The sequence below is a fragment of the Symsagittifera roscoffensis genome, chromosome 9 (genome assembly GCF_963678635.1).
Source record: "Symsagittifera roscoffensis chromosome 9, txSymRosc1.1, whole genome shotgun sequence".
NCBI classification, from domain to species: Eukaryota; Metazoa; Xenacoelomorpha; order Acoela; family Convolutidae; genus Symsagittifera; species Symsagittifera roscoffensis.
In genome coordinates, this window is record NC_087070.1 from 52,409,620 (window position 1) to 52,430,987 (window position 21,368).

Genomic DNA, 21,368 nt, shown 5'->3' on the forward strand with positions numbered 1-21,368 from the left:
CTATTTGTGGTGGCCTCATATGCATATTGTCAATCTGGTGGAAGAGTGCAGGGAGTGTACAGATACGGGAAGAACGCAAAATATATAATCCCGAAAAATTCCTCAAAATCTCTTCCACTGCTATCGCAGCCACGACAGGAAGTCCAGTTAGATTATGCGGGTCGCTTAGAAGACTATAAGGGAAAAAATCTATCTGCTACTGGCAATCGTCAGATACTCTAAGTTTCCTTCGATCAAGATTACGAAACCAACGGGGGGTAAATCTTCAAAAAAAATTTACGCTCGTACATCGACACTCATGGAATACCTGAATCGATAAAAACAGATCAATTTTCTGGGTTCAAGGGACAAGCAATGAAAAAATTCTGCCTTGAGAAAAATATTGAACAAAAATTTTGACCATCGAGGGTGTGGTTTGGTCGAAAGAACAATTCAAACAATAAAACGAAGATTAGGAGTCATGCTGCTTGAGGAAAACGCCGAATCGATCAAACTCTGTCTTAGCACAGTAATTCGGGATATGCGTTGGACTAACAAAAATAATTCAGCAGTCGCCATCCGAGGCACATTTCGGTAGGCTACCAAAACTGAATTTAAGATTATACGCGATAATTTCTTACAGAATTCTGACCGTTTAGATAAGCAGCATCTGGAGTGGTCAGCACAAACATCAAACCAGCTTAAGAAACAGATAGACCAATCCCGGGACTTGTTGAAGATTGTGCGAAAATGACAGAGAAGCAGAGAAGTTAGTCAGCTGTTCAAGCAGCAAACCAGATCGGCACAAGAGAGGGACCGAGCAAGATCACTTAAGGCGTTACTTGAGGCGAACGCAAAGTGGAATGCCGAACGTCGTCGGCTGGCATGGCATGACCTACAGCAGCAAGTAGATGATACGAACAAAATTGATTCGGAACTCAGTAAAGAGCTGCTGTATTCCTGGGAACGCAGGTTTGTCGAGGAGAAACCTACAGTGCCAGTGAGGAATCAACACATCCTACTGCGCCGGGACGAGAATCGGGCGGCGTTGACTAATCCTCTAAAAAGGGCTGTGACCGCGGAGACACCAACGACCGTAACGACAGCTTCGGGCTCGCTATATAGGAAAAGAGACATAGCGAAAGCGGCAATTCCACTTAAAAGTCTACCAAACTCGGAAAAAAAAGGGAGTCAAAGGGGTAAGGTAAAAAGTCCCCTGGAGAAGCCGAAAAGTAAACACCAGATAAAAGACAGAGCCGTTGTTAGAAACCGAGTCTGAGGAAGGGGCGCGAATTCTGCTGGATGAGCAAACCAAAGACCTTTACTAAAACAGTGACATGGTGTTCAAATCGAAGGAAACCACTATAGGAGGCGGATTTAATTTAGCAGTTAGGAGAGCGAAACCTAATCAAGGATAACCAGCGTCAGTTGGACAGAAATCGCAGGAGCAGGTCGCGATGAAGCTCAAGGGCAAAAAATTAACTCAAGAAGAAAAAAGCTCCAGCAACAGCTGAGAAGCAAACATTGCCTAAATCAACTGATACATCGGGAGCACATGAGCCGTCGAAAAGTTCGTTGTCACCGAAAAAATTCAGCACAAAAACAAAGCCAATAAACAGAGATACTGCACCGAACACGATTTTCAACGCGTTTCAAAAGCAGGACATGGCCCCAGAAGAGTGGGATGATTTGGCGGACCAAGTTCTAACAAGAGGTATACAGAAATCAGCGGAGTAAATTTTGAACGCGAAAGATACGATGTCTATTGGAACATGCGACGGAGGGAACCAGTTCTCCTCCACCAGGGTTCTCTGACGAGTAGTTGATTGACGAGCAGACAGGAGCAATGGCTAGACGCAGTAAGAGAGCAAACAAGAATCAAGGACCCAAATGGTTTGGCAGCCCGATAATACACTCTGTGAAGGAGATAGGAGCAGTGAAGATGTTGCTGACCTCAACGAACTAGCGCTAGACACATATAGGCAGAAACCAGCAAATCTGAAAACGGACGCAAGCCAACCGTCGGAGACAAGACTGGGTCTCCTGGAGCGTCATCTATTCCGGAGAAAGTTCGGATATGCACTCGACACATCCAGACCAGGGAATGCTAAGTGAAAAGTTCCACTCAATCTGACACGTTAAACTGATAACAAATTCTGCGCCAACCGCTACACAAACTGAGTTAAAAACTCCTATTATGATATTATGATTAAAATTTTATACGTATATGATAAATTTTTGTTGGTCCTCAGGGGAATGTGGTACTGCGGTTGCAGTAACCTTGAGTGACAACATAGTTATTACTGCAGATGCAGTAAACGTATTTATTGATGTTATGTAGTCATGCTGTCATATCTAGTATTCCTAGTATCTAACCATATATATTACGTGTTGGCGCCATTGGTTTAGCTATGTGTTTGGTGCGGCTACCAATTAATTAATACCTGCCAACCTTAAGTTTAGTCTGCGATGTTTTGAGTCATTGTTGTTAACCGTTAAAGAATAAAACGAGTCAGTCTTAATTCAGTGAATTAACGATATTGAATCTGCATCTTTCACATGGCGCAGCAAGCAGGACAAAGCGCGGGATCAGGGAAAAATCCACTGGAATTACGGCATTTTGGCCGAGTAAATGTACGGAAGCACCAATGTTGTGGGAGCATTGGATTACACGATTTACCTGCGGTGTAATAGCAAAACATTCATTCAATCCGACGGCATTTTATTTTGATGGGACGCTAACCGCGGCGCAAATTACAGGTCTGCCAGAGGAGGTGAATGGGAAAAATCGATTGGAAGCAGAGCAGACACTAATTTCTAACCTCTACTTGTGTTTGGGGGTACGTGGACAGGACGAATTACATAACCGGAAACCCCATTTGGACCTGGCGACTACCCGATATCCACGGGTTTTGGATGAATTTGAGAGTGTCTTCCGGAAGGAAAGAAACGAAACATTCGAGACGTATCAGCTACTATCTCGGAAACAACGTGACGGGGAAACGCTAGAAGAATTTCACTCCGTTTTGAGTGGACTGGCCGCTAGATGCTCATTGGGAGCATTGGAACGACGGGTGTTACGTGACGTATTCATAGTAAATATGTCCAACAAAGAGGCTCAAATGGAGCTATGCCGTTCAACTAAGACACCAGATGAGGTCTACCGGATTGCTTTGTCATATGAACGGGGAGACAAATACGCAAAGTCCTATAAAGTATCCGGTGGGGGACTTACCGCGGCACCAGCGGGCTCACTACAAATTAAAGCGGAGCCTATAAGCGCAATCAGAGGAGGTTACCGCCGACCATTCCAAAGAGGCGGACGTGGATTTGGCAGGGGCGGCACAAGGGGCCGCGGAGGAGCAGCAGATCGCAAGTGCTACAATTGCGACCAGAGTGGTTTTACCCCGGACCGCATTCCAAAGTGCCCAGCAAAAAATGTAACCTGCAATTTTTGCAAGAAAACTGGACATAATGAGCGAACTTGTAGAGGACGTCGATCGGCGAATAGGGGTCGCGTAGGCATGATAAATGAGGATGACACCAATGGCGGGATTGCACCAGATTATCCGGATTATCCAATTACGGAAGTTCCGTCGGATGGGTGACTGATTCAAAGGCACCGGCACATGGATGGGATTCGGATAGTTCGACGGAGTATGTAGTTATGTCAATTCGGCGGAAGGAGGAAACAGAATTAAAAGTCGCGGGGGCCAAACTAGCCTTAAGAATCAACGGCAAAGCAACCCAAGCCTGGATTGATAGTGGTTCGCCAATATCCATCTTCACTATTGGGGAACTAAAACGTACCCTGGGGACAGTCAACGTACAATTGAAACCGCTGATTCCACAAGACGACCAATTCCGCGACTACGGAAACAATCCGTTAAAATTTCTGGGGAAGATGCAAGTCACGCTTCATTCCAATGGATGGACTTGTTCGTCGGATATCAACGTCATCGGAGGGTGCCGACCGTCTATTATTGGCAGGGATTTAATGCCCTCACTAGGACTGATGCTGGTACAAGCACCATCGACAGAAGGGGTGAAAAGCATACATTCCAAGGAAGGAACTGTGGTGACGGACAATGACTTGGATGAGTGGCAGACACATTTCTGTAAGCAATTTCAACATCTTTTTCGCAGGGTAGGGCGCATTCGAAATTATAAGGTGCAGGCAGAATTCTTCAAGAATCTAACTCCAATTCAACAAAAGGGTAGGCGAGTACCCATAATATTACAGGAAAAAGTCGATAAGGAGATTGAAAAACTGTTGGAACAAGGTCATATCCAAAAGTTGGAAGAATGTTCAGATAAATATTTTGTTTCACCTATTGTCATCACAGTGAAAAAGGACGGTTCTGTAAAACTTGCACTGGAATCTAGAGAACTGAACAAGCAAGTGCATAAGAATAAATACCAAATGCCCAATATTGAAGAACTAATGGACATTGTAGGGCAAACTATCAGCGAACGCAAACAGGGGGATGTTTTTTTTACAACGATGGACCTCACGTACGCCTACGGTCAACTTCCTTTAAATGAAAATACTAGTAAACATTGCAATTTTTCGTTGGTGGGAGGCCGCTCTACCGGTACATATCGATTCAAAACAGGATTCTACGGATTGACAACCATGCCGGCGGAATTCCAACGAGTCATGGATGCCATTCTGGCTGAATTTCCGTGCGCGCATGCTTTCATTGATGATATATTAGTAATTTCAAAAGGTACCAAGATCGAACATATCGCCTTGGTGGAGAAGATTTTGGCGAAATTAGATAGAGAAAATATGGCTTTGAAACTAGAAAAATGTCAATTTGCGAAAAATACTTGCGAGTGGTTAGGCCACCGGATTACGAAATCAGGGATTACACCAATGGTGCGGAAAACAGACCCAATTGACAAATTAACCGCCCCGAAAACGCTCTCTCAATTTAAATCGTTCATGGGGTCAATCCATAGCCTTCACAAATACTTACCGGCGTTAGCAGAAACTTCGGCGCCTCTACGTCCACTTCTAAGTAAGAAAAACGAATTCCTCTGGACAATTGACTGCCAAACAGCGTTCGAATCGCTTAAGAAACAAGTCGCGAACATTGTCGAACTTAAGCATTTCGATGTACATAAGGACATACGTATCGTGTGCGACGCAAGCCATAACGGTTTGGGGGCGGTACTCGAACAACTAGGCGCCGAGGGTTGGCGACCAATATCATTAGCGTCCCGTTTTCTAAATGCGGCCGAAAAGAAATATTCGACAAATGAGCTAGAAATGCTGGCCGTAGTTTGGGGTTCCGAATATTTCAGAAATTATATTTTCGGGCGGAAATTTACTGTAGTGACAGATCATAAGGCTTTGGTATCTTTATTGAATGGGAACAATAAGAAAAACAAGACTATGTTCAGTCGGTTAACTCGTTGGATCGATAGAATTATTCCCTTTGATTTTGTCATTGAACACATGCCTGGGGCTAAAATTGGCCTGGCGGATTATCTATCAAGGCATCCGGTGGGGGAAGCAACAAGAGTTAGTCTTTATGATAACACTTTCACAGTTGCAAAATTGCAATCAATCACCAATTCACTCGGATATATTGATACCAATAAAGGGATCATTATAGCATCAAAGAAATCAATTGTTTCAGCTAAAGATATACAAGTTGGAAACGATAAAGTTAACATTCCACCGGAAGAGGGCGTCAAAACGCGTGACTGTCGGCCAACCAATCAGAAGCCAGTAAAACGAATGGCTGAGTGTAATGACCGGGAAAGCGCAAAAGTAGTAAAGTCAATCACCGAATGTAAACTACGTGAGTCTGATATTAATTCCACAGTAAACAGTAGTCCTCCATTTAACAAATCAAGTTATCGATCTAACAAAATACATATATCTACAATGACATCACTTAATTTGAAGAAACTAAATAAATTACTGTTGAAACATCCAGAAATAACAAGCGGCAGCAGCAGCGAGGTGGAAATAGTGGACGCATGATTGGAGGCGGAGACACATCACACTAGGGACATCCGATGCAACACGGTCATCTCCATTCCTTCGGCATTCGGAGGCGAACTCTTTCCGGCGGCATACCCAGCAGGAGGAAACGTCATTATGTCAGTAATTCCCCGGGACTGTAAGATCATCCGAAAAAGCAGTGCATTGCCGGAGCTATTCAACCTGAAACTAGTTGAAGCGAATTATAAAGGGGACCCCCAGATGCGCGCGATAAAAGAACTGGTGTAGAGTAAGGACCCGGAATTGGAAAAGAAGGTCAGAGCAATGGGTGCCTACCTCGGACAGCACACACATGATTTCCACGTGCGGGAAAATTGTCTGTGGATGGACGAACGACTCGTCATCCCCATACCACTCAGAAAGGCTGTGGTCAATCGTATACATGCGTTTCACCATGGGCGCTCGAATATGTTCGACGCTGCGAGGGATGTCTGGTTTCCCTATCTCCACCGGAGTTTAGTCGCAGCTGCGGATGGGTGCAAGGAATGCACGGATGCAGGTAAAAGCCTTTACCATTATGCGCTAAAGGTGACGTTGGGAAAGTCTATGAACCACGGGAGCCGAATGAATGTCTACAGCTAGATTTTTGGGGTCCGATTAGATACTTAAATGAATCGAGTAAATATGTCTTGGTAGCGGTTGACCGATTCTCACGTTGGCCCTCTGCAATGATCTGCGGAAATAATAAAAGCGACAAGGTCCTTAAGTTCATTAAACAATACATATCTCAACATGGTGTCCCTAGGAAAATTTTCATGGATCAAGGAACAAGTTTCACATCGAATGCAGTTAAATCATTTTGCAATTCCGAAGGAATAGAAATAATTTATTCGCCCGTAAATGATCATCGTGCAACCGGGTGTGTTGAACGTACCATTGGCAGCCTGAAAAACTTTGTCTTAACTTACGCTAAAGAAAAAGATAGTGGAAACTTAGAATCAATGATAGAACGAGCCTTGAGTGCTCTAAGATTTGCTCCGAATGCTACTCTCAAATTATCGCCGTTTGAAGCTCATCACGGCAGGGAAGCAAATACGGTACTTCGAAATCTTACGAAAAAGCCAACCCTGCAAAACCTAAATTGGGCCAGAGTGTTGAAACAAAAATCTGCCTATTTAGATTCTACTGACCCCAGAACTCAGAAAAACCTCCAACCCATGGCAACGGATTGGGAAGAACGATCCGACGTGGATTTTGATGTCGATCATATGAATCACCCTAGGCGACTGACACAGAATCAACTAGTTTCGGCGGCGGATGGAACACCAATGGCTGACGGGGACGGGAAACAGGCTTCTGGGGGAAAGTCTAAACAGCCAAGTAAACGGACCGAGCTGTTGTTCCAACGACTTAAGGATAGCAATAAAAGCTATAGACCCATAAACCAAAAAGTAATTAGCGAATCTAAGCACACTCTAACTCTAGCAAATGGCTCTGTACTTAGGAAAAGTGGGGTTGCCGAGAAAGTCATCAAGACCAACGCGCCAAATACTGCGAGCAAGCTAACACTATCACCCCCAGCCATGAGTGCATGGAAACGTCGGGCGGAATTGAAACGAGCAGCAAACGAACAGGCGGCGGGGACAAGCACACAGAGTAAAGCAAGCACACAGAGTAAGGCTGATAACAGAACGCGAGAATTTTCACCAGCGGAGGAGGCAGATTCGGATTCGGAGTACGAGCCGATAACAATTTCTAAATACGCAGGGAACTCAACAACAGCACCAGGGCGAAATGCGGAAGAAAATGAACCAAAGGTGCCTAAAGATGTAGAAGACGGAATTGGAAGACCAAACTTATCCGAAGGAAGCGGAGCTGAAAAATCCAAGGGGGTGGACACGGAGGTCCAAACTATGAGCACCGAACAAGGGGGAAGTGCCCCAAATTTGAGTAACGAAGGACAAGGGGAGAAACAACCTAAAAAGAAAGGGGAACGAGTACGACGCTTACGTCTCGTATCATACTCTAGTCAGGAATCAGAAGATGGGACAGGATCAAGGAAAAGTACCAGGAAACGGACGGCGGTATCCAAATTCGGCGGGGTTATGATAGACAGTATATTGAAAGCGAGAACAACCAAAGGAGAGGAAGACAGAGAGCGGGACACTAATTAAGCAGGAAGGCCTACTTGAAAGAGGGAGTGAAAAAGGAAACTAAAGAAAACTTGTTAAACTAAAACTTATGCCCAGGGAGAGGGTGGACTACTGCTGGTCCAAAACTCAAACATTTTCCGTTGGATAATTTTTAAAACATTTGTTTGAAAAATGATTGTTGAGGGAATGTCATATATAGTATTCCTAGTATCTAACCATATATATTACGTGTTGGCGCCATTGGTTTAGCTATGTGTTTGGTGCGGCTACCAATTAATTAATACCTGCCAACCTTAAGTTTAGTCTGCGATGTTTTGAGTCATTGTTGTTAACCGTTAAAGAATAAAACGAGTCAGTCTTAATTCAGTGAATTAACGATATTGAATCTGCATTTTTCACAATGCTTTGATCTTAATACGTATGTGCGGTCAAGGCCAAAGGTGGTGTTTAGAAGTTTACTTATTATAAGTTCAGTGCTCCATTCGCATGTATGGAGTTAAGCCAGCTGAACTGAGCTACGATCTAAAACGAGAAAAGAACTTAAATTCAACTCTTAGAATATCCGTGTTTTATCTATAACAAAACAACAGGAGTTTCAGGATTATCACATATTTCATCAAAAATTGTCAGTCATAAACTTTTCTGGATTTTCAAAAGTTTTAAGGCCATTTTTTCCTTTGAACTTGAAAGTTGAAATCCGAAAGTTGAGATTCTTTGAAACTCGAAAGTTCAATATATTTTTTGTTTATTTGCGTGCATTGATTTTTTTCAACGGTCTGTGGGCTTTGCTTTTGGTAAAGGGGTGAATCTATGATTTTTCCGAGCTGGGGCGGAATATTAAAACTAAAATTATTTTTTTTTCTGTGGATTATTAATTGATTTACCTAGCTCTCAATAAACACAACATAGGGTTCAGGCAACTTCTTAAGGAACAGGCCAAAATTATCTTTTCAGGCACTATTTGGAAGATTTTGACTAAAATTAGTGTGCCCCTCAAAAACAGTTTATACTGGCGCTTATGGCCATTTTCAATACTATTTATGTGTTAAATACTTTTTGTTTCAGCTGATTGAAGAAACAGGGCTGAAAGTGATTGCTGAGGATTATGAGAAGTGCTTTGCTGGAGAGTGTCTCACTTGTAGCAAAGAAAGAGCAGCTGCAGCATCAGCAGCATCTCGGGTCAATCAACAAGCCGGTGGTTGTGTGCCGATGGCACCGGCGATTGAGGTTAGCTGACTTTTTGCAAAATTCAAATTCCGTGCTTGCAAATTCTCAAACCCCAAAAAATAACAAATTTACAAGGTGCGGCTGCAACCAGGCAAATTTAATTACCAGACAATACTTGATCTGATTTTTCAGAATAGTAATTATCTCAAATTGAAAAAAATGACAGTCGAATCTCAAATTTTTGGATGATTTAAAAAATGCGGTAAAAATTAGCTAGTAGAAAAAGTCGAATTTTGACAGGAGAACAAAAAACAACCCGATCGAAAACATTCCGTCACTTTCTTCGACATTCGGAACAAAAACAAAGAAAATGGGACTGTTAAATGAAAGTGAGTATTGACTCTGCATTCAATTGAAAAGCGGAGGTTTGTTCTTACGTAAATCGGCTGATTTATGTTGCGTGATTGACAGTCCTGAGACAAGAACTATTTATGAAAACGCCCAGCAGGGAAAAAATAACGCCCGGCATAGCTAAGCCACAGGGGAGAAATTTACCGTTCTCGCTAGTTTTATCGGATCAAGTGTGCTTCATTCAAAAAAAAATTTTTCTAAAACTAAAACATTCCAGCTCGAACAATAGCATTGCTGTAAACTCACTACTAAATTCAACTTTTTGTTTCGTTAAAATAAGTTGCTTCCACATCTGGTAGTTAGAGATATGATTGTACCATTTGGTGTTTGCGTTTTTTTAGAACGTTATTTCGTCTTTTGAAGCATCACTTGAAGCGGTTTTTCTTTAAAAAACAGATAACTCTTACTGGAAAGCTGAGGCAGTTCTTTACTGTTAGCATTTAATTAGATTACCGACGAGCCATCACTGGACGATTCGGATGTCGGGGATGAGCGAAAATTGAGTGACGGGTCTGGAAAGAGAAGCGAAGACTCAATGATTTCGTCAGAGTTGTCGGAAATTATGTGCTCTGCGGGACACAATAAGAACGGCAATGGGAAACTGTTCACGCCAGTTCAGGGGGCAAAGGGAATTATCGTCAGTTTCCGAGGTCCGAGTATGTCATCCCGCCCGATTCCGGAGATGTCAGAAGAAGGAAGTCATTTGGAAGGTTTCTCGATAATTACTTTTTTTTCGTTTTTGTCGAGTTCTTAAAGTTTCAATAAATGTAACCATTTAATGGCGTGCCAGACAGGCTAAAAGCGCATGAAATGCAGATTTAAGGGTGGGTGGCAGATTTGGTAACATTTGACGACATCCCTTTTGGCCGACTAAAACTTTTTTAAAGGCGCAAGGAGCTTTTTTGGTCGAAAACCTCAGAAAGCTTCCAAAAAACTACGTTTTTGGCCAGTTGTATCAGCAATTTGCCACGGTCCCATAAGACTTTGTCGAAATAGGGTCCTTATAATGTGTTTTGGGAGAGCTCAGAAAATAAGTTTAGTCGACTAACAAAAAGCTCCGCTAAGTTCACCAAAAGTTTCACCGAATACTCACTCGAAAAAACTTAGATCCGCACCTGGCTATAATGGCGTTGAATTTAAGAAGCGTTTCTGGTACGCGTGTTTGCTAGTTTTAAAGCAATTCAACAATTTGAAACATGCGAGAGTGCTGTAAGCATTGTTTATTATGTTTCTTTCTCTAATTATTAAATTGAGTCAGTTCAAATTTAAGCTGAGACAATTTTTTGCACGGGAAGAAATGCCTTCAGCTATGACATAAAATCTTATGGACTAAAATCTCGGCAATTTTCTACGAAATTTTTTAAGGAAAAATCGGCGGCAATTGTCATGACAGTGACGACGAGGTTTGTTCCTCGGAGCTACACGGAGACGAGAACTCGGGATCTGAATGGGAATCTGAAGCGAATGCTCCGGTTAAAGGAAAAGAAGAGGTCTCCGATGGATCCTCGTATGTCGATTCTGACCTTGAAATAAAGCGCATTGAGCATTGTTTCACAGGGTTCAAGCAAGGCGAGACTAAAAAGGATTTGTTGCGGGCGAAAAGTTACGACCTCGACAGCGTATCGTTGTCGGTTGGAGACGAGGATAAATCGTATGAACGAAGCTCGGTTTGGATGCGAACCGGAAGCTTCGTGAGTCGAATGGGCAAACGAATGGCAAATCTGGGAAGTCCTCGTTGAAAGCCACGCCAAAGTCACGTATCTGACTGTCTCCTGATATAGTTGCACAAATGAAATGCTGGAACATTTCCGCGGCTTAGACATTAAGAGTACATTTATCTGTTTTCCACCCCGCTCCCACATTTCAACTACTTTCTTGAAATCTAATTTATGTTTTGATAATGTGAAAATGTGGATGATGAAAAAAAGACTAAACGTGAATACATTTGCTGTTCATACCTTATATCCTAAAAGCAAGATTTGGCGTGTAACGAAAACAAAGTGTTGAAATGTTGGGTTGGCCAGAGAAAAAAGAACCGATATTTAAAAGAAAACAACCAGAAAACCATAGAAAATTAATTATATTTGTGAATAGAAAAAATTCTGAAAGAAAATCTAAAGAAGTAACCAAGCTGAAAAAAATAAAACGGATGACATTATAAAAATAGTTGTAGTCCAACAAAAATAGTGCATGCTTAGTAATGAGCGGCAGAATAGTCAATTGATTAGCTGCATAGTTTTCAGGTTTCTGTAAAATCTTAACTGATTGAATTGAGACTTTGAAAGCCGATTGTTTTCGAAAAACACGTTTAGATCCCGTAATTAAGAGTCATGAACATACTGAATAAAGGTCTTGGTGATTTTTCAGTTTTTTTTTCAGGAAACGTTTTAAAATTTTTGCTTACGCTCGAGTTTGGTTTTTCGCGTTTTGTCTTTCGGGCTCTTTTCCAGTTTCCCACCCCCTTGTTAAATTACAAAATTAAGCTGTTCAAAAAATATTCCTAGGCATTTTGCACAGTAGTGGATTTAAGGGGGGGGGGGCGGGAGGGGCGGGAGGGGCGGGATTCGATCCCCTGTCGACCCAAAGGGTCCCCCTTTGTACTATTTTGAGATATCCATTTTTGGCTGACTGACCTTAAAATTTTTCCTGGGCGCCTTTGGCACCAATCTATACTAATTTTGAGGGGGGGGGCGCCGAAAAAACGCGGTTTTTTTGGTCGAAATTTTCCAAAAAGTGCCTAAAAACGCCTTTTTGGCCTTTGAGCCTTTACAAAAAATGCCTAAAAAAGCTTTTTTAGCCTTTTTTGGTCAAATTAGGGTCTTTAAAGTGGTTTGGAAGAGTTGAGAAAATCAATTTGGTCGACCCAAAAAAATGGTCGACAAAATGTTCAATTTTTTTTTTTAAATCCGCCCCCCCCCCTCCCCTCGAGAAATTCCTAGATATGTGCCTCATTTTGCATGTAATAAATGTCGTTAAAATGTGTTCACCAGTTCACGCTGACACGTTTCGAAGCAGTTTACAACAAGAAAAATATTTTTCAATAGATTTTCATATAACGACATTCAGAAAAAAATCAAAGGGGGACTAGAAAAAAGCTCAATTTCGATTTCTTTTTTACTTCAGTTCATTTCCCTTGTAAACAGCAAAAGTGCAAAAATCACAATAAACGTGATCGAATTCTAGTTTCGAAAGCGTTTTTTGAGTTTCAGATTTCCTGCGGACGACAAATTTACCAAAAAATTAAATTTTCTCAAATTGAGTTGATGTTATCAAAATTTTTTTTTCATAAATTCGTCTTGATGTTCAAAGAAAGTTAAGGACACATATTTATACTTTGCAAGTTGAAAGTTGAAGTTCTTTAAGAAAAAATCAGTTATTGTTTTTTGCTGTTTTGCGTTCATCAAATTTTTTTGATTTGCCCCGGTTTGACCATCCTACAAAAATTACCGTATCTTAGAACTTCTTATAAGATGTGGAAGTTTTAAAATAGCAACTTTTTCACAAAATTCAAAAAAAAATTGCCAAAAATTTTTTGAATGTGTTTCTATATCGTATTGAAAAATCAAAAACCAATTTTGAAAATTTTCGTTTTTTTTCAAATCTAAGGCATGTAGAATTTTTGAATAGCGGTTAAAATGTTTAAAAAAATAATAAAGTTCCGAAACAAAATCCGAAATTTTTTCCGACAATTATTCTTGCTCTACGTAATTAGCGGTTTAAATAGTTTTTGAAGAAAAAATAGATTTTGAAGAATCATGCTATATAGCTGCGGACATAATGTATGTGGGGCTTAGGTATATATTGACAAAATTTTTATTTTTACCAAAAAACTAACTCTCTGAAGAATCTTTAAACTGGTTAAAAGGAAATTTTTACAAAATAAACGTGTAAAAAAATTGAAAAATTGGGCAGGGAAAATTCCGATCTTGCGATTTTCTTACAAAAAATAGTCCTTGTCTTGTAGCTTTCTTAGAGCCTTTTTGTAAGAAGTTGTGAGATTCTTACGATAAATTCTAGGATAGCTACTTTTGATCAACCCCGTTGTATGTTGGCTATGTTTCAATGTGTTGATAATGATGTTTTCTGTTGTAACCCACCCTCTTATTTTTGAAATTATGCTTGAGGTTATCCATCTGTGGTATCATACTAATGACCAACTGATCCTTTTCAGATTCCGAAAAAAAAAACTAAAAAACGTCTCGGTGTCTGCGTGTTTGATAGTAATGAACGTAGTGAGTACTCTTATATAGGTCTTCATGATTTTTTTTTCAAGGAAAAATCTTAAAAAGTGTTCTCGCTTCATTCTGATTTTTTTTGCGGTTTGAATTGTGATTTTTTTAAGGTTCAGTGCATTTCCATTGGTTAAAAAGAAGGCAAAAACGACTAGCGAACAGCAAAAAAGGAAAGGTCACAAAAAACATGATCTACTTCTGATTTCGAAAACGGAAAATAATTATCAGATTTCCCAGCGAAACAAAAATTATACTTATTGATCCAGTTTTCTCAAATTGGGGGTTAATTTTCGCAAAAGAGTGTCTATCGTAAATTGTTCTACAAATTCAAAGAGCTTTAAGGCCATAATTTTTTCCTTCGTAATTCAAAAGTTGAAGGTTCTTGAAAAAACAATTCAGTTTTTCCCTGTTTCCTTGCGTTCATTGCTCTTTTCTAAAAGTCAGTTCGCTATAATTTGTTTATGCTAAATTGGTAGAGTTATACAGACCGTTTTTAGCAGAGGCTGACCTGTCAATTTAATTTTTCTACAAATTTATTAAAAGTCAAGCTATTAGTTTTAAAACTCATTTCTGTTTTTGTTTAAGCCAATCGAACAGTACATTGAAAACGGGAAATTTTGGAAGAAAAAAATTAAATTAAAACTGTTCAAAAAAATTTTGAAAGTGCATTGCTTGGAACATTCAGTGCAACTTACATAGCAACCAGTTTTTAAACTTTCGTCATCAAACACTCAAAATTTTTAAAGTATATTTGCTATATTCAGGTCTTTTTCTCGATACGATCAATTTCAAGCAACGAAGATCGCGCAATATTTTAGTCAGAATTCAAACAGAATTTTACTTAAGCATGAAACAAAAAGTCTTTTTTCGAGTTTTTATTATTTTCTCTGGAGATTTTTCAATTCATTTTAAAAATAAATCTCTCAAATTTTCTTATCCTTTATACAAAAAAAATTTGAGCTTTCAAGTTTTTTCGTATAATGAATAAGAAAACTTGAAAGACTTATCTTTAACATGAATAATAAGTTGTATTAAGTTGTAAAAAGTTGAAAAAGTTGTATTGTTCAAATATTCAAAGCTAATCAGAAAAGTGATTTGGGTGAAAGGAACTAAAAAGGACATTTGAATGTTTAGAATTAAAATGTTTTCAACTTGGAAGCTAAATATCTCAGTTAGGACCCCATATAGATGAGATCTTTTAAAAACACTAAAATTTTCAGCCTTTTTGAACGCTAAAATGGTTGAAAGCTTGAATGTACAATCTAAATGACAACTGAATTTAGACCTTACATCTTTAGCATTTATCTATGTTTACAGGAAGATGAAGCGGATTCGCACCACTAGTGCTACAAGACTATGATAGTTTACCAAGCAATATTAAACAAGACTGCTCTTAGCATACCGAAGCCCTGAATGTTCTGACTGCCTTTTAGGGTCTATGGAGCAGTGTTTGCTAAAAGGATCTCGATGAATTTTCAAAAAAAAAAAAATTGATAAGATTTCTCAAATAATCTCCCCACACGCCATATACAGTACAGAAAGATAAACATCGATCCTATTCACGTAGCCGATATGACAAACCACCTGCTTCAATCCATTTGCAACGATTTCTAAGACGGATTAAATCTCGGCTTACGCGTTAATTATCCCAAATTTAAACATCCAAAACTTTTAAAAAAAAGTATCACAGTTAAAAAGTTTTTCAAAAATTGAACTCCGGACAATTTACCTTTCGGATGATTGAAAAAAAAAACATCAAAAATGGCCTATTAAAACTCAAAATCTGTCAAGATAAAGAAAAAACACCTCGAGCATACATTCGATTACTTTCTTCAAAAGTCCGAAAAATTAAGACTAAGTTGGAAGCTACTCAGTCCATAAATTTTTCAAGAAACCAAACGAAATTTTGATCTAATGAAATGTTTATCTGCTTTTCTCAAAAAAACTCAATTTGGGAAATTTCTGTTGATTAAAAACAACAGAATTAATGTAAGGATCAGACAATTTTTAACAACCGGTAATCAAGTTGAGAGTACTCAATCAGAAGTTGTCGGCCAACTGTTACCAAAACAATGATCTAATAAATCTCTGAGACTCGAAGTTGTATTGTCGCCCCAAAAACTCCATTATTTTAGCCAATAGAATGAGGCAACAGACGTTGTGGCATTTTTTAAAAAAGCAAAACAGGTTAATATCAAATTATCACTTTTTAAATAAAAGCACGTCTTACTCATACAACATTTAAAAATATTCCTTATACACCCAATCAATTTTATAAATTAAACGGCACGTCTCATCAATTGTTTTATTTTATTTATTGAATAGCTTACTAAGAAAACCAAGTTACTTGAAGAAGTAATTTTTGAAAAATGTGAACAGTCTGATTTCTTAAGTTAGTGACTTCCATTTTTTTATTGCAACTTCTTGCTGCTGAATTTTTTTTTGTTGTTTGATTGAATTTGGGGTTTTAACTGTTGTTTTTTTCTTTTTTCTTTGCAGCTCTCTCTTGTTTTAGTAAGGGGTCAAAAATTATATACAGCTTTTTTAGTAATTCGCGGGCTCTATCAAATTTTCTAGAAAAAACAGTGACTTCGGTTCCCCAGTTTATTTGCTCATTTGTTCTGTTCAATTGTAAGGTTCGTAGTTTTTGAAAAAAAAAATGCTCTATATGTTAAATAGGATATTACTAAAGATTCGAATAACCTAATCTGAACGTTCAAGGGTACTTCAAAATTCTAGCTTCAAGAAATATTCTAGATGTCTGCCTGATTTTGAATCTTTATTTTGTTCTTATAAAGACAAATTGAGTATATTCTTTTTTCACAAAGTTTGAAAAAACAGTCGAAAAAGGCGTTTTTAGGCACTTTTTGGAAAATTTTGACCAAAAAATTGCGTTTTTTCGGAGCGCGCTCCTCCCTCAAAAATAGAATATATTGGCGCCGAAGGCGCCTTTAGAAAACTTTTAGGGTCGGTTGGCCAAAAATTGATTTCTTAAAAAGTACCAAAGGGGGGACCCTTTGGGTCGGCAGGGGGTCGAATCCCCCCTAAATCCGCCCCTGTATTGGTTCACTGAAACTGGCCGATAATTTTCCGCTACTCTATGTTTTGTTTTTTTTTCTCCTTTTAATACATAAAACACTTTTTTAATTCATCCGGAAAAATATTCGACTCAATGCACTTATTTATTACGAACTCTATGAGTTTAGGTGTTGCAAGTTTTGAACAATAAGGGCTCCATAAAGGTATATTCATAGAATCAGTAGCTTCATTGTTTTCTATCATGTCGATATTAATTAAACTTCAATTTTTGGCCGAAAAAAAAGTTTCAGCAATTTGAAAAATCAGAAGAAAATTATAGATAACCAGAGGTAGAGTGTCTGAATATTAAAGCCAAAATGGCCCAAACTACAAAATTGTTCAAGTTGTTTTAGAGAACAGTATTCTTTTTGAGGTTGGTGCATGTTTCCGCATTTGCTGCTCTTTTACTCTGACGAATGAAAGACCAAGAACCACCCCAAGTCAGCTTGAAACAAATGATTCGAACAATAAAATCTAATGAAAAAAGCAAACCATCTAAAGTTTTTCCATTTAGGTTTTCGAAATAATCTTTGGAAGCCTATGTAGTTCAGAAACTTCAGTAGATGGGCTCAAAAATAGTATTGGAAGTTTTTGACATGTTCCTCTAAACAGGAGATGCTGCCATTTTTTGAACCTTGAACAGAAAAAATTTAATTGAATATGAAAGATAACACTGATAGAGAGATTGAAAAAAAAGGTAAAAAAGAGCAAAAATTGACCCTCAGAAAAAGCCTACCTAAGTTTATTGAAAACGAAAAAAATTTTAGGAATGGGTTGAATGCAAACCTGACTTTGAAAAATGATTGAGGAAAAAATCAAAAAAAAGCTAGCCTACAATCGAAACCTATTAATTTGATTGATATTTTTAGTTTCAAAATTATAGTTTCAAAGTTACAAACTAACTCAATATTGCTATCAAACTTTTGGTAAAAATTAAGCTTCGAAATCACTAAAAAAACAAATATATGAACTAGTGGAACCAGTTCTAAACAATTGTTCTCCTTTGGACAAGTTCCATAAACCTAACCCGCAAATACCAGCATACACTAGATCTATTGAAACAAGGAGATATAAGAATCAGATTAAGATTGGTATTGAACTAAGAAGTTGCACACATCTGTCCGGCCGAAAATAAGATAGCGTGACGAACAGATGGTGTACCTCATCTGAAAATATTCTATGAGAAAGCTATCTCTGGCTTAAACTCATCTGGTGCGACCAAAAGTCTCGAACAAGACCTAACGAGAAATACCAGGTTTTGAACGAAGACCTAGATCACGACGTGAACATCAATTGAACGACGGACCAAGATATTAGATGATAGTACGACGCAAACCGAAAAGAGTATATGTCTTCAGAATCCTCTATGCAGTAAATTTAGACATTCTTCCCTTGACATGAAAATAATTTTTACTTGAAGAATAATTAACTTTTTCAATCATCTTCCTGGTGCTTTACAGCCATATTTTATATCAATAATAACGACTGATAAAAAGACCTCGAACATTCGTTTCTTTCATCAAAATCTGTAGTGTTCTAATTTTCAAAACTTTTGTATAATTAAAATTTTTTATTGAAAGAAAAATACAAAAATTAATTAAAATTTTAAAATTAGTTTTATTAATATTGTAAAAATACACATGTTTCTCAAGGACTTGTTTTTTTTCATCCTGGCTTCCTCACCTAAAATATATCAATATTTATTCATTTATTCAAAAATTAAAATCAATTAAAACCCGTTAACAAATTTTTAAACCTATAAACCTTTTTTAACCTAAACTTCAAATCTATTAGTTATAAAGGCCTATCCTTGCTTTTCAAAAATCTAGATTTCCCTTAAAAACAAATCATCAATGTTTTCCTTGGATCTTCAATTTTAACCCAATTTAAAAATTATTCCTTTAATTGATTTGATCATCAAGGCTTCCCTTGGATCAACCAAAACATTTTTGTTCTCCCCACGTCATAATTAATTAATCGATTCACTCTCCATTCCTTATCGAAGACAATGAACTAGAAAAAAATATATAAAACTGATCATTAAGATAAACAGTGAAGAACTTCGGTTACTCATCCTTTACTTGAGCCCTTCCTCTTAGCTTACCCAGGCTAAAACCACCATAATATTAGTAAGTTTTAAAATAGTATCTAACAATCTACTTGCGTTCTAATTATACCCGAAGCTTACGGATCGATTCCCTGTTTTTCAACTCCTGATCACAAATCAAAACCCTAAGTAAGATTGGGTAAGTTTTCTTAAATTACATCTTAGTCACGAGAAAGAAAACATCATTCTAACGAATTGATATACTTTCTCTCCAACCCATCAACCTCAACAACCTATGGCCCAAGATTGAGATAACTCACAAAACGTAACAACTAACAATCTAAGAAATTCTAACCCCTAGATTTTGCATCCTAAACCTTATGTCAAGATATAACTTAGGTAGTAAGCAAACATTAGTGCTTCACAATTGTTTATTTCAAAACGAAAGACACGATCTTGTTCTTACACCACAAAAACAAACAATAGGATATATTAGATCAAAAAGACAAACAAGAAAAAAGGCAAAGATAGCAAAACAAAAACAAACTCTAAAATGGAAGTTTTTAAAAGCACATAACGCAATTTCGGAATCAGATACAACTACAAAACAAGAGCCTCAGGAACTAAAAGGCTCAATAGACAAAAAAACCCAATAAACGAACAAAAAGAACTTTCAGACTCAAAATCTACAACACCATCGTCGATAAAAAGCAAAAGTAGAAAAAAACATACATTTGTAAACCAGTAAGAATAAATAATTGGAATCAACCAATAACACGTATTGAAAATTACACAACAACAGTACTACAATACAAAAATTGATTCAATACGACGAAATTACTCTATCTTTTCCTTTGTCATCCATCCACAAAGTGATACCGCTAGAGGACAGGTAGAATTTTGTCATAATTGAATTGCAAACTAGTTGGTAAAGGGAAATAGTTCTTGTAAACAGGAATTTTCCAAAGAAAGAAATAGGCAAAAAATACTTGACCATAAAAAAGACCTATCTAATATCACTTCATATTATGGAATATTCACTATTGAAATCTTGTTATCACAAGCAAATCCAACACTACATCAAATACAAACAGATGAAATAGATTTAGATTTCTCGAAAAATTTTACAGAATATAAATAGACAACATCAAAATTCACAAAGAGCAACTTCAATCAATTCAAACTATTTTCTCTCTATTATTCATAATTCTATATCTATATTAGAACAAAAAGAAACAGTAAATGAATCGCCACCTCAAACATCTCGACATGCAACTGTACGACAAGAAATTAATTTTTTCTCACAGTCTCTAGATACAACTCGTGAAACACTCACTGTTAATGAAATATCACAAAACTTAAAACATAATTTACAACAAATCCTGGCATGGCTCTAAATAGACTTTTTTGTTCACAATTTGGGTTTCATTTCATCATCAGGAAAGAAATTTCGATCACAAAAGTCAGTCGATAAAACTAATTTAGCAGATCAAACAGATTATTGGATGATCTCATATGATATTTACCAACATCACCACTGATATTTCAAATGCTGCAATTGCCACTGTTTCTGTACACAAAAACTATCTAAGAGTTACTCTAGTCACTATTGATGCAACACCCTTAAACTATAACACATTGTATAACGATAGAACTGGAAAGAATAGTTTCAACTCAACATTTATAAACACGCAAGAAACCTTAATAGAACGCGAAATCTTACACAATAAGATATTCAAACTTCATCACTTTTTGCAAATGAGAAAATAGTTGAAACAAAACCGAAAACAACACAACAGAGTGTTTCTCCCATTCTTCCAAATCTTACGACACCATACAATAAGAATACTCCATTTCCACAAACAACTATTCAATCACCAGTCAAACCATCTGTTGCTCCAAAACATTCAGCATTGAATTATAAAACATATACAATAATCACCAAGTCAAAACAAACTAATAAGCAAAAGTATCAAAATAGAACTAATTTGGCAAATCACAATTATGATTTTTTTTGGAAACAAAAATATAAATAGACCAATAACAAAACCCCTTATACAACACGTCATTAAAATATATTAGAAGAACCAAATTAAAATAAGCAAATACCACAACCAGCTCCCCAATACGTTTTCTTTAATGAACAACAAAAAACTACAGCAGACTGCTGTAAAAATTACTCATTTTTTCAATAAAACAGAAATCCAACGAACAAACAATCCCCAAGAAATCAACCACAATAATCAAAAGACGAAGACTACTTCAATCAAAATCAACAACAAAATAAAACAATCCACGAAACAACAACTGAAATCATAATAATCATCCAGATAATGTTTTTC

The 21,368-nt window shown here is 37.7% G+C and overlaps 1 protein-coding gene across 1 annotated transcript in view; it reads left to right on the forward strand.

Annotated features, from left to right (window-relative positions):
* The window catches only part of LOC134854281 (histidine decarboxylase-like), a 40,278-nt gene extending 28,320 nt beyond the window's left edge, over positions 1-11,958 (forward strand). Inside the window, exons 13-15 of the mRNA XM_063870475.1 lie at positions 9,157-9,318; positions 10,118-10,379; positions 11,035-11,958. Of these exons, the coding sequence (XP_063726545.1) occupies positions 9,157-9,318; positions 10,118-10,379; positions 11,035-11,408 (798 nt within the window). The 3' untranslated portion in view covers positions 11,409-11,958. The remainder of the gene's footprint in view (positions 1-9,156; positions 9,319-10,117; positions 10,380-11,034) is intronic.
* Positions 11,959-21,368: the final 9,410 nt, after the last annotated feature.